The sequence below is a fragment of the Lepus europaeus genome, chromosome 23, assembly GCF_033115175.1.
Source record: "Lepus europaeus isolate LE1 chromosome 23, mLepTim1.pri, whole genome shotgun sequence".
NCBI lineage: Eukaryota > Metazoa > Chordata > Mammalia > Lagomorpha > Leporidae > Lepus > Lepus europaeus.
Genome location: NC_084849.1, coordinates 9,117,059 through 9,131,103, shown reverse-complemented (window position 1 = coordinate 9,131,103; position 14,045 = coordinate 9,117,059). Strand labels below are relative to the sequence as shown.

General features: G+C 46.3%; 1 protein-coding gene across 2 annotated transcripts in view; it reads right to left on the bottom strand.

The window, feature by feature from the left end:
* The window catches only part of TRAFD1 (TRAF-type zinc finger domain containing 1), a 33,120-nt gene that overhangs the window by 1,181 nt on the left and 17,894 nt on the right, over nucleotides 1–14,045 (bottom strand). For both annotated transcript variants that reach the window (XM_062182166.1, XM_062182165.1), the window contains exons 5-10: nucleotides 11,686–12,091; nucleotides 10,902–11,108; nucleotides 4,773–4,849; nucleotides 2,215–2,445; nucleotides 1,213–1,333; nucleotides 255–579 (exon numbers count right to left, since the gene is read on the bottom strand). In XM_062182166.1, the coding sequence (XP_062038150.1) occupies nucleotides 255–579; nucleotides 1,213–1,333; nucleotides 2,215–2,445; nucleotides 4,773–4,849; nucleotides 10,902–11,108; nucleotides 11,686–12,091 (1,367 nt within the window). The remainder of the gene's footprint in view (nucleotides 1–254; nucleotides 580–1,212; nucleotides 1,334–2,214; nucleotides 2,446–4,772; nucleotides 4,850–10,901; nucleotides 11,109–11,685; nucleotides 12,092–14,045) is intronic.

Here is a 14,045-nt window from a genome sequence, read left to right as displayed (position 1 = left end):
GAGACTCCGAGCAAGGCCAGAAAACTCAGAGCAGCAGCACCAGTGCCAGGGCAACAGCAGCCCTCCACCAGCAGGCGAAGGAAGGGCAACACCCATTCCCCGTTCCCCGTTCGCAGCGAAAGGACTCTGTGGACTCAGGTGGCAAGCAGGCCAAAATCCCACACTCCCTTCCCTTCCCACGGGCTGTAGTCTCACACCAGGCTGGGCCAGTGCAGCCAGACCTTTGGCCCACATTCTCTCCTAGTGATTCTCACCTTGCTCCACACCTCCCTGCAGGCCCACGAGGGGAAGAGGACACAAGGGTTTCTGGGTAGGGGTTGAGAACGGGCTGCATCACTGGAACGTGCCCAGCAGCCATGGCCCCATTCTGGCTACTTCGATTCTGTCCCCCAGCGTCCTGGATGGCTGAGCTGTTCAGTCTCAGCACATGAGAAGGGCTGGCTTGGCACCCAGGTCTGCGGCTGGATGTTGATTTTGGCAGTTGGTTACAGGTAACTGTCGTGTTGTTAAGGGGTCTGCCAGAGGGCCCTTGAGCTGTTTCCTGCTTGATGTCATCCATGTAGCCAGAAGACAGGTCTCCTGGGAAGAGAAGAGTCACAGCGTTAGGGGACTGTTCCTGCTTCTGGTGCTGAATTCAGGGCAGGAAAAGGACAACTCAGGATAGAAGACAACTGCTCACCCCTAACGGCTGCTGGAACCCACATCTCAGGACAGAGGTGGGAACACCTTTGTCTACTTTGCACGCTTATCAGCTGAGCCCTCATACATAGCTTCCTAAATACTCCACAAGGTGTGCAAGAAAACCTGGAGAAGTAATTTCTAACTGGCTTTGCAGTGGTGAGGCTTCAATACCAATTCCCTTGCCTAGTCATGAGGCTCTCAGCACTGGTCTGAGTGTCCGAGGTAAACACGTTTCAACCAGAAGCAGAAGTCCAGACAGCTAGGACACAGTGTGCAAACAATCCACTAAGTGCACAGCAAGCTCCTTGTTTATCGTAAGCACAAAATGTTGTGTCTCATAGCTGTCCCCAAGGCTATCACCCCATAAATGGACACTTGAGACAGCTCAGTCTAATGTGGGAACACAAGCAGCCACAGGAGTCCCCCATGAGAATTGGTGTGGTAGGGAACTCAAGATTCAGGTAAGCCCAAGATAGAGCAGCAGGTGAGAAGGGAAAGGCAGGTCCAAGGCCGCTCAGCCTCGGCTAATACCCTGGTGTCTGACACGCCTCCGAGGCAGCTCTGGGGAGGTCTTTGGAAGCTGGGAATCCCGCCTGGGAATCCCCTCCAACACATGGTTGTTTGCTGTGGCTGGACGTTGGTCACATTGGTCCTAAACAAGAAAAACAAGCATTAGTGCCTCTGAGCTGAGAGAGAGCGAAAGCAAGCAGCAGCAGTATTTGGATAAGCATATCTTAGCTGGAGGGGGACTTTACCAACCACCGAGAGGAGGCTCCTGGGAGCAAGGAGAAGTACACGGCTGGAATGAAGCAGTCATTCTGTGAGTGCCCAAGGCACTGACTGAAGTAATTCCTGGTTTGTGCAGGGGTAAAGGAAGGACTACTGGTTTGGGGGAGCGCAGAAAGCACTCCTATACTTTAACTAGCTGCTTATTTCAATGTCACCCCTTGGAGACACCTAGCAGCTACCTCGAATGGAATGTTTGATGTTCTAGCAACAGCTGAGTGGCATCAGCTACAGGAGTGGTACCTGCGTGATGGCGCCTCAAAACAACTACAGGCAGGAGAAAACGAAGGGCTGCACACTGTCTACTCCAACTTCCACGCTTACAGATCTCCCCAGTGAAGGGGACAGAACCTAGCCAAGATGAACCATACATCAGAGCCAGAACCAGACTCTCGGCTCTCCTGGGACGCAAGTCTCAAATGACACAATGGGAAGAACCACCCTGGCAAAGAGGAATGCGTCAGCAACCTCAGGGAGAGTCATTCAAATCTTCTGGCCAGGCTGCCATGACTGCTCCCACAGAGGCAGTCCTGGAACTGTGGCTCCCAGGTGGTAATAACAATTCCAGGTAGAGAAAGTCTAAAGGCCTGTGGTATTAGATACCATTGATAAAGTCAACTCACATAACAGGGCAGGGCACAAAGCCAAGCATGTGGATTCCCGGCCAGGGTGGAATAGAGCCCAGAGGCCAAGCAAGAACACTCAGTTCCTGAGGGGCCACGTGGACGGGGTCTCCAGGGACCTTACCTGGTGATGGAACAGCACCTCCTCCTCCAGCTGTACCCCACAGAATTCACAGGGGATGATGACACTCTCCTCCACAGGGCGGGAATTGTTCAGGACCATCAAAGAGCCTAGCTGGTTACTTGTAGCCTGCTGCAGAAAATTCTGGAAGATGACATCAGAATCCTCCATCCCTCTGGGGGAAGAGCTGTCAGTACTGAGTGATGGGAAGGCACGTGAAGGGTTACAGCTTGTCTGCCATTCAAAAATCATAAGTTAAAAAAAAAAATCAGAGGCTAAGGAAAAATCTACATTTCTAAAACATTTTCTATAAGTCACAAATGTTAATGCCACTTAATATTGGGGAGGGAGTTCAGAAAGGGCCAGGAGAAGGGCCGGTGCTGTGGCGCAGCTGGTAAAGCCTCGGTCTGCAGTGCCAGCATCCTATATGGGTGCCAGTTCGCATCCCGGCTGCTCCCCTTCTGATCCAGCTCTCTGCTATGGCAGCAGAAGATGACCCAAGTCCTTGGGCCCCTGCACCCACGTGGGAGACCTGGAAGAAGCTCCTGGATCCTGGCTTCAGACTGGCGCAGCTCTGGCCGTTGAGGCCATCTGGGGAGTGAACCAGCGGGTGGAAGACCTCTCTGCCTCTCTGTAACTCTACCTTCCAAATAAATAATAAATCCTTAAAAAAAAAAAAAAAAAAGGCCAGAAGAACGCAGCTACAATACTCACTTTAGTTTCAAACATTTCAATGTTATTTTTTACAAACTGCGCTCACGTGATTATTCTTTTTAAATTGATTTGAAAGAGATTAAAGATTCTTCCTCCATCCATACAATAAAAAAGGCCCAAATATTCTTTAATATCCTAATTAATGGATTTTCATATGCTGCTCCTAAACCAAAAACTCAAATGTATTCAAATACCATATTACTGGGCCTACACTGCTGCACAGAGGGTTAAGCCATAGCCTGCAGTGCTGGCAACCCATATGGGTTCCGTTTTGAGTCCCAGTGGCTCCACTTACAATTCAGCTCCCTGCTAATACACCTGGGAAAGCAACGGAAGATGGCCCAAGTCCTTGGGCCCCTCACAGCCATGTGGAAACCCAGAAGAAGCTCCTGGTTCCTGACTTTGGCCTGGCCCAGCCCCAGCCATTGATGCCATTTGGGGAGTAAACCAGCAGATAGAACATTTCTTTTTTTTCCTCTCTCTACCTCTGCCTTTCAAATAAATAAATAAATCTTGAAAAAAAAAAATTCTGGTCTAACTGGAAAAATCCTAAAATATATATATATATATATATCTAAATATTTAAACTCTTTATATATATATCTAAATACATATATATAAACATATATATATGATTATTCTACTTACGAAGGGAAGGTATGTCCCAATACCCATAGCATAGGGACTACTTAGTAGTGATGGGAATGTCAGACCAGACCAAACTAAATCAGTCAGCCCAAGAGCACCGAGGAAAATGTGGTTCCTTCCACCACGTAGTTCTCAAATTCATATGGCTATGCAATAAACATTCCTACATGGTTCAAACACTTTCACTCATTCAACAAACACCTGACATCTTTCCTATGCCAATACTGACTGTAAAATGAGGAACACCTGGAACCTGTCCTCGAGGAACTCAGTCTAGTGGTGCAGACCAACCAGGGGGTGAGGGGACTACATCACAGGGTGACAGGCTGTAAGAAAAGCAGACACAGACTTCCAGGGAGCACACAGGTGGACCCAGGACCCCCTTTCCTAGAGAATGGTTTCTCAGGAGCTAGTGCTGTGGCGCAGTGGGTTAAGCAGCCATCTGCAGTGCCAGGCTCCCATATGGAAGCCAGTCCAAGTCCTGGCTGCTCCACTTTCAATTCAGTTCCCTGCTAATGCACCTGGGAAAGTAGTGGAAGATGACCCATGTGCTTGGGCCCATGAACACACATCAGAGATCTGGATGAAGCTCCTGGCTCCTGGCTTTTGGCCTGGCCCAGCCTCTGGCTGTTGTGGCCATTTGGGGAGTGAACCAGCAAATGAAAGATCTCACTCTGTCTCTCCTCTCTCTCTGTAACTCCTTCAAATAAATAATAAAAAAGAAAAATAAATAAATCACAAAAAAAATAATGGTTTCCCAAAAGTCAGGTCTGAACCAAGCTGGTAAGGAAGGGGTCTGTGTGGCTGGAAGTATTAAGGGAGCGTAGCCAGAAGAGGCCACCCGGCTTCCAAACAAAGAAAATCATGTGTATAAAAGACCTTGGCTCTTACACACAACTGCCAAGACTTCAACAGTTCCAGTAAATCAGTATGTGGCACGAGATGAGACCAGATCACAAGATGGCCGGTGGAGAGGTACACCATTGCCACTGTGTGGAAGGTCTGCTGGGACGAGCATTGTTTCTCTAAGAGGGCACAGGATGCTTTCGGATCCACACAACAGTCACACCACAGTAAGAAACATAGGCACTACTCCTACTCCAGGCACTGTATTAAATAATTAGCTGAAGACCTCAAGCGGCCTTAACAACAGGCTGCACACGTTCCTCCTGAAAGCCCTCAAGTAATGCAGAACACACCTGATGGTCAATCAGCAGCTCCTCTGGGTAGAGCTCCTCACAGAACTCGCAAGGCAACACGGTCTCATCAGCGGCACCTAGGTATCAGGCCACACAGACTAAAGTTAACAGAAGCAAACTTCATTTCCGTTAGTGATTCCTTTTATGAGGTTTATGTAAGAGTTTCACTTCATTTGACGGTTCTTAGCTAATGGCAACGTGTGGGTGTATTAAATCCTCAAAATCCAAGAGAGAAACTCTAGACAAACTTTCATAATGAACAACAGTTTACTTGTCACCAATTTTCTGAGCAGCAGAAAAGTAGCAGTCTCCCCACTATTCTAATTAAGGAAGAGATTTAAACGTATAATGATCCCATGTGTTGATCTAAGCACGTTCTATACATTATTTAAATTCTAAGGAAAAACTTAAAAAGTGAATCCTAAATTATTATCACTTTACAGATACAGAAACTGAGGCTTATCTATTCTTGACAAACGATAACCAGAAAATTCCTCCCAGTACAAAATACCAAAAAAGACATTGACTAAAAGTAACTTAAGTGAATGAATAAAGGCATGTGGAACCTGAGATTTCCGAACACAACACTCTCGGTAACCGCTAATCAAATGGGGGGCGATAAGTGGAAGAGGTACAGGAACTGCCTACCTACTTAGCAGCAGTTACCATAACATCATCCTCACATAGGTGGGAGCTTACCATCTCTATTTATGGATTTACATGTAATTTTGACACACTTTGATTTTAAAAAGTCCAAGTCAAAATTCAATATAAAATTATCCCTTTTTAGCAGTATCCTTAGGTAACTACAAGAAGCACATAGAAATCCCAAGAGCATGCCAGAAAACTGTGACATACAAACATGTGTACATGCACACACACATGTTCCCAACAGCACGTGCCATGAATGAATCAGCAGAAACAACAAATGGCAAAACCAGATCTCAAACACTGGTATCACAAAGAAAAATAAGTATATGGAACATGCCTAAAGACATGTTAAAGAGGGAACTGTAATATAACTAAGGTATGAAAGATGATGTTTTTTAAAGATTTATTCATTTGAAAGGCAGAGTTACAGAGAGGCAGAGGCAGAGAAAAAGAGAGAAGTCTTCCATCTGCTGGTTCACTCCTCAAATGGACTCAATGGCCAGAGCTGAGCTGATCCTAAGGCAGGAGCCAGGAGCTTCTTGTGGGTCTCCCACACGGGTGCAGGGGCCCAAGGACTTGGGCCATCTTCTACTGTTTTCCCAGGCCACAGCAGAGAGCTGGATCAGAAGGGGAGCAGCCGGGACACAAATCGGTGCCCTTATGGAATTAGGCACTTCAGGTGGTGGCTTTACCGACTACACCACAGCATGGGCCCTGGTGGCCAGCACTGTGGCACAGCAAGTTAAACTACATCCTAGGATACCAGCATCCCACAGAGATGCTGGTTTGAGACCCAGCTGTTCCACTTCCAATCCACCTTCCTGCTAACCCACCTGGGAGACCCAGATGGAGTTTCAGGTTCCTGCCTTTGGTCAGGTCCAGCCTTGGCTGTTTGTGGTGATTGGGGAGTGAACCAAGAAATGGAAGATCTCTAACTCTTCCTTTCAAATAAATAAATCTTAAAAAAAAAAAAAAAAGAATAACAAAATGACATGGCACAATGAGGAAAATAAAGAGAACTCAAGTGAAAAATCTCAACAAGCATATTAAACAAGCAGAAAAATTAGAAACAACTAAGGAGACAATCTACAGCATAAGACAGATAACATTTAAAAGCAGAGAAATCATCAGGAAACTACAGACCGGCAAAGACAAAAAGATCTTACAAATCAGGTGGACAGAGAAGGTGAGTACCTGCAGTGAAACATCATTAATGGAAGACTTCTCCACAGCTACCAACAGGCAGCAAGAAACAATGTCTTCCAAGAACTAAGACAAATTAATTGGCAACCTGAGACTACATGGCCAGAGAAACTTCAAAATTAAAAGCAAAATGAAGATATTTTCAGGCAAACCGAAAGGAGGAATTTACAACCAAAATATATCTTCAACAGAACATACTTCAAAAAAAAAAAAAAAAAAGAAAGAAAATTATCCTAGAAGGAAGTTCTGAGAAGGAAGAATGAGTGAGCAAGAGAAATGGAAAACACATGCAAAACACAATGAGTATAAAAACAGAAATAGCTACTTCACGGCATTGAGAAGAACACTAACCATATCAGTAGTATTTAATTCTAAGGCTACAGTATTGACTGGAAGAAGTGCAATGGGTGGAGTAAACAGTCTTCATGAGGCAGATTAAAAATTCCAAACTAGTGGAGAGGAACAGAGTAGTGAAACAACCTCACAAACCAACCTTGACAACAATGCAGTCTTCACTGACTTTTGAAAAAAATACGGAAACTATACTCAATCCAGAATTTTCATTTCTCACTACAATTTTACTTTCTTCAGCACCAGTTTAAATGCTCTGATGAAAATGAAGGCTGAAAACTTGATAAGGAAACAGAGAAAATAAGACAGTGCCCAAAAGAAAGATTTTGGGATGAGGGCATTTTCTTTAAGGGAAGAAGCATAAACTGCATGTATTACAGGCAGTACCTAAATAGGACCATTCCATAAGGGTTAACCCAACTCAGAAAGGGAAAAGAATAAGAAGTCGAACATTAGGAAGCCTTGTTCTGTTCCCCAAACTTAGGAAGTCACCCTAAGGAAACCACTGGATTATGCATTCCTGTTCTTTTATATACAGATGGTCTCTGACAGACGACCTCAGGGCTGAGCTCTGGAAAGATGGAGCAAACCTCTGCTTTCAGTTGATCAGAGCTAAGAATCAGAGTAGCTTTTCTTTCAGATGACCTTAATTTTTTTCATACTTATCTACCTTTTTTCATAGCTTTTTGAGATATAGCTCACATTCAAACAATTTGCCCACTAAGGTACATTCAATCATTTTTATTATAAATGTAAATTATTTTTTAAACCTATCTACAATACAGAAAGCATTATTTTCTTTTTCTTAAGATTTCTTTATTTATTTGAAAGGAAGAGTTACAGAGAGGCAGAGGCAGAGAGAGAGATCTTCCATCTGATGGTTCACTCCCCAAATGGCCACAACAGCCAGGGCTGGGCAGATCCGAAGCCAGGAGCCAAGAGCTTCTTCCAAGGCCCCCATGCGGAATGCTGGCACTGCAGGTGGCGGCTTTACCTGCTACACCACAGTGCCAGCCCCAGAAAGTATTATTTTCTTAAAAAGAGCTATTTATTTATTTGCTAGGCAGAGTGATGGGGGGCGGGGACAGAGAGGCAAGGGGTAGAGGGAGAGGCAACAGGTAGAGATCCTCCATCCACTGGTTCACTCCCCAAATGGCTATGACATCCAGGGCTGAAACAGGCTGAAGTCAGGAGCAAGAAACTCCATCGAGGTCTCTGACATGGGTGACAGGGGCCCAAGCACTTGGGTCATCACCCACTGGCTTCCAGGTGCATCATCAGGAACCTGAACTGCGAGCAGCATAGCAGGAACTCAAACCGGCCTTGCAATATGGACTGCGGGTGCTACAGGCACTGTGCCACAACACCAGCCCCACAAAAGCATTCTTGTTAAGGCAGAAAATACGTCCAAGAACAGTGGTTTTACAACCTGTGGTAACACAGCCCCCTAAGGAACCAGAGAATCATCTTATGCAGTCTTTGAATCTGTTAACCCAACCACGGTCCAGAGGGGATTACAACAAATATTTGCTATTTTTCAGGCCACACAAGACCCAGAATTTACTGTTTGGGTCCAGGACTAATTCGTATTTTACCTGAACCAACAAGATGTTTAGAGGTGACCCACTGTTCTTGGAGTCATTACTCATACAGTGGCACGAAGAGAAATCACACCTGAGGGCTACAAACTTTCAGGTCCCTAAATCCCTGACAACTTGAGTGTTTTAAATCCATCATGAATCGGGGCCAGTGCTGTGGCGCAGTGGGTAAAGCTGCCGCCTGCGGTGCTGGCATCCCCATATGGGTGCCAGTTCGAGTCCTGGGTGCTCCACTTCCAAACCAGCTCTCTGCTATGGCCTGAGAGAACAGTGGAAGATGGCCCAAGTCCTTGGGCCCCTGCACCCATGTGGGAGACCTGGCAGAAGCTCCTGGCTTCAGATCGGTGTAGCTGTGGCTGTTGTGGCCATCTCGGGGGGAGTGAATCAGTGGATGGAAGACCTCTCTCTCTCTTTTGGCCTCTGCCTCTCTGTAACTCGGCCTTTCAAATAAATAAATATTCTAAAAAAAAAAAAAAAAAAAAAAAATCCAGCCTTTGTATTTCAAAAGCTTAGTTTGGGGCAGGTATTTGGCACAGCATTAAGGTGCTGCTTGGTATGCTGGTAATCCACATCCGAGGTGCTGGATTTAGTCCTGGTTTTGCTTCCAATTCCAGCTAATGTGAACCCAGGGAGGCAATGGCTCAAGTACTTGGGTTCCTGCAGTCATATGGAAGACCTGGATGGAGACAGAGGCTCCTGGCTTCAGCCTGGCCCAGCCCTGGCTGTGGTGGGGCATTTGAGGAAGGAACCAGCAGACAGAAGAGCTCTGTCTTCTACCTTTCAAATAAAATGAAAATAAATTTTTTGAAAATAAAAACTGAAAACATATATCCAACATTTAAAAAATAGCTGTTTTTAGAGGTCAACATTGTGGCACAATGGGTTAAGCTGCCATCTGTGACAATGGTATTGCATATCGAAACACCAATTCAAATGTCTACTGCTCCACTTCTGATTCACCTCCTGCTAATGCACCTGGACAGCAGTGGAAGATGCAGGCGGCCCGGATGGAATCCTAGGCTCCTGGCTTCGGCCTGGCCCAGACCCAGCAATCATGGACATCTGGGGTGTGAACTAACGGAGGGAAGATTTATCTATCTTTTGCTCTCCCTCTCTGTTGCTCTTTGAAATAAATAAATCCTTGAATGTGGGCCATCCTCCACTGCTTTCCCAGGTGCATTAGCAGGGAGCCAGACTGGAAGTGGAACAGCCAGGACACGAACTGGCGCCCACATGGGATGCAGGCATTACAAATAGTGGCATAACTTACTATACCAAGATACTAGCCCCTATTCTGACAATTTTAAAAAATTAGTTGGGGGCCAGTGTTGTGACATAGTGGGTTAAGCCACTGCCTGCGATGCCAGCATCCCTTATGGGCACTGATTAGAGACCTGGCTGCCCCACTTCTGGCTCCTTGCTAATGCGCCTGTGAAAGCAGAGGAAGATGGCCCAAGTGCTTGGGTCCCTGCCCCTATGTGTGAGGCCAGGAAGAAGCTCCTGACTCCTGGCTTCTACCAAGAGTCAATCTGTCTCTCCCTCTCTGTGTAACTCTTTCAAAAAATAAATAAATCTTTAAAAAATAATAATAAATTGGGAAAGGCAGGCATTGTGGTGCAACAGGTTAAGCTGTCACTGGGATGGCCACATCCCATATCAGAGTACCAGTTCCAAGTCACAGCTCCTCTGCTTCCCATTCAATTTCCTGCTAATGCATTTTGGGAGGCAGCAGATGATGACGGCTCAAGCACTTAGACCTCTGCCACCCATGTGGAAGAGCAGGAGGAGTTCTGGGCAGTTGGCTTCAGCCATGCCCAGACTGGCTGCTACACGCTATTTGCGGAATAAATCAGTAGACAGAAGAACTCTGGTTCTCTCTCACTCACTCTATATTTCAAGTACACGAAAAAAAAAAAAAGAGAGAGAGAGACATTTAAAAAAGCTGAGAGGGGCCATTGCTGTGGCATAGTAGGCTAAGCCTCTGCCTATGGCACCGGCATCCCATATGGGTGCCAGTTCGAGTCCCGGCTGCTCCACTTCTGACCCAGCTCTCTACTATAGCCTGGGAAAGCAGTGGAACATGGCCCAAGTCCTTGGGCCCCTGCACCCACATGGGAGACCTGGAAGAGGTTCCTGGCTTCAGACAGGTTCAGCTCCAGCCAGTGCATCTATCTGGGGAAGGAACCAGAAGATCAAAGACTTTTCTCTGTCTTCTACCTCTCAAATTCTACATTGCAAATAAATAAGCTGCAATAAAATAAAATAAAATAAACAAATAAATAAAATAAAATGCTGTAGACAGATACTACAGAATAAGCAAACCTACCCTTTATGTCGTTCAGAGAAGCGGGACCACCATGAGGCTGGTCTGCCTCACAAATGGCCCTCCAGAAGTCCTGCTCTGCTAAGCTGGAGGACTGGCCTTCATTTTGCAGACTTAGGGCCAACATGAAGTCCAAGTTCGCACTGTCTTCACCACCCTCTTTGAGGGGCTGTCGGCTTCTATTCCTTTCCTGCCTTTCTTGTTCTTCAACTAGGGGGGGAAAAACAAAACCAAAGAACACTCAAGATCCTTTAGACATACTGCTATACCTCAATCAAGTCCCTGCCCAGCAAAGAGGCATGGGGCACCAATAAAACAGCCCCAGGTCCACCAGCGCCCCCAGCCATCTGGTTCTCATTGTTCTCTGAACATTAAGCCTACTGTTATTCTGATTGTATATTAATAACTGCTATTTCTGGGCTCTAACTAGGGTAACGGTGCTCAACACGTCATCTATATTTTCTTCATTACATAACAATGTTTCAGAGCTCAGAATCAGATTGCCTGATTTCAGACAAAGAGACCATCGAACCAGCTGGCTGTTGCAAATGCCTGAGGCTCAGAAGGTGTGTCAGCTATTACAGCACTGCCATCACCATCACCCTTCACTGTACCACAACAGTGAAAAGTCTCTGTTATTCTCATTTTGTAGGAATGTAAGTATTCTTCGCAGTGTTACCAGCCATGCTCAGGTTTCTATAATCACAATCTACTTTGCCAAAGCCCTGCTCCTATTTACCCTGGGATTCTGATACCACTTCGGTTTCCTAATCTTAACACAACTTACATAGATTATTCTGAATTGGAAACTGAGGTGGCATGTTCCTTTGGTTGGTAGTCCTATTATGAAAAAAGTCTGACCCAAAGTCTCTCAGGGGCCTCCGGGGTATCCTCACAGGTGGGTCCAGAGCCTCAATTTGTCTGAGGAGTTGGGATGCGATCCAGATTCCATCTTGATCAAATGACTCATCATATGCTTGGGGAGGTATGGCAACCTCATTTCTCTTTTCCTCCCCTTCTCTCCCACAAATGTCAGGGTGAGTCTTCAGATCTTTCACAAGGACATTGCGCCCACAACTGCCACATAGCTCTGTCCGGGCACCACAGTAATCTTCATGTTCCTTCAGTTTGAGAACAGACAGTTCCAAACCACAGTGCTGGCAGACAGCAAGCCTCAGAGGGCACTCAGTCTCCTGCAACACAGAGTAACGAAGCAGTTAATATGCACACCCAGTAGAGGCTGTGTTTCAGTACCGATGAGGGAAAGCAAAAAGTACCTACAGTCATGTGTTCTGTAATAACCTTCTGATCAATGACAGACCACATATACAACAGTGGTCCCATAAAATTGCATTGCCTACTGACACTGTAGCCATCTTGGTTTGTATAAGTAACCCTATGCTGTCTGCACAATAACATGGCCTAATGACTCACTTCTCACAGCCCCACCTCTACCCGCCACACTTTTTATGTATAGAAGAGTCACGGCTTCCCCTTTTGTTCCTGCCACTAGGTTTTTCAAAGGAAAGGAACTATTAGAAGAAATCAACTCGGCCACTCTGTCTTACCACTTTGTACGCACATTACAAAGTAGTCCAAAATCAGCCACAGATACCCAAAGACAAACAGCAAGAAGCCCAGCAATTCAGATCCGGTTGTCAAAGCTCTACAAGTTTCCCCTTACTACTCCAACAGTCTTGAGTGGTGGGCAATGAAGAACAGTGACCACCCTTTCCAAAGACACTGGTTTTTCTTTTTTCTTTTTTCTTCTTCTTTTTTTTTTTTTTTTTTTTTGGACAGGTAGAGTGGATAGTGAGAGAGACAGAGAGAAAGGTCTTCCTTTTTGCTGTTGGTTCACCCTCCAATGGCCGCTGTGGCCAGCGCATCGCGCTGATCCGAAGCCAGGAGCCAGGTGCTTCTCCTGGTCTCCCATGCGGGTGCAGGGCCCAAGCACTTGGGCCATCCTCCACTGCCTTCCCGGGCCATAGCAGAGAGCTGGCCTGGAAGAGTGGCAACTGGGATAGAATCCGGCGCCCCAACCAGGACTAGAACCCGGTGTGCCGGCGCCGCAAGGCGGAGGATTAGACTGTTAAGCCACGGTGCTGGCTAGACACTGGTTTTTCTAAACTTCACATTTACATTTGGCACTGACTCTAAACAGACCAAAGAATCACTAAATGAAGATGAACCCACGAGTGTGAACACTGGGGCCAGCATGTGGTGCAGTACGTTAAGCCACTGCCTGTGATGCCAATATCCCATATGAATGACAGCTCAAGTCCTGGCTGCTTGACTTCTTTTTCTTAAAGGTTTATTTATTTATACAAGAGGCAGAGTTACAGACAGAGGGAGAGAAAGAGAGGCCCTCCATCTAGCAGTTCACTCTCCAAGTAGCCTGAATGGCCAGAGCTGGGCCAATCTGAAGCCAGGATCCAGGAGCCTCCTCCAGATCTGCAGTGTGGGTGCAGAGGCCCAGGCACTTGGGCCATCCTCCACTGCTTTCCCAGGCCATAAGCAGAGAGCTGGATCAGAAGAGGACCAGTGGGACACAAACTAGCACCCATATGGGATGCTGGCGCCACAGGTGGAGGCTTAACCTACTATGCCTCAGCAATGGCCCCTGCTTGACTTCTAATCCAGCTCCTGCTAACGCACCGGGGAAAGCAGTGGATGACAGTCCAAGTGCTTGGAACCTTGCTACCCAGTGGGAGACCTGGATGGACATCCAGGCTCCCAGCGTCAGCCTGGACCAGCCCCAACCACTGCGGTCATTTGGAAGTGAATTAGCAGTTGGAAGATCTCTAACTCTGCCTTCCAAATAAATAAATTTTTATTACATCACAAGTTTAGATACTTTATAACCACTGTGCCAAAAAAGCAAAATTGCATTTTCATACAAACTAAAGTTCTACTCTAAATGCTACTTCCAAAATTTTAGCACTGTATGTACGTGCACAAAATAGCTATTGCAGGAAACAAGAAAGGGTTTAGGTGCTTGGCCTAGCAGTTAAGACGCCAGCATCTCACATCAGAGTGCATGGATTCAATCCCCTGCTTTTGCCTTCCAATTCCAGATTCCTGACAACGCAGATCTTGGGAGGCCACAGGTGATGGCTCCAGAAGTTGGGTCCATGGCCCCTATGCGGC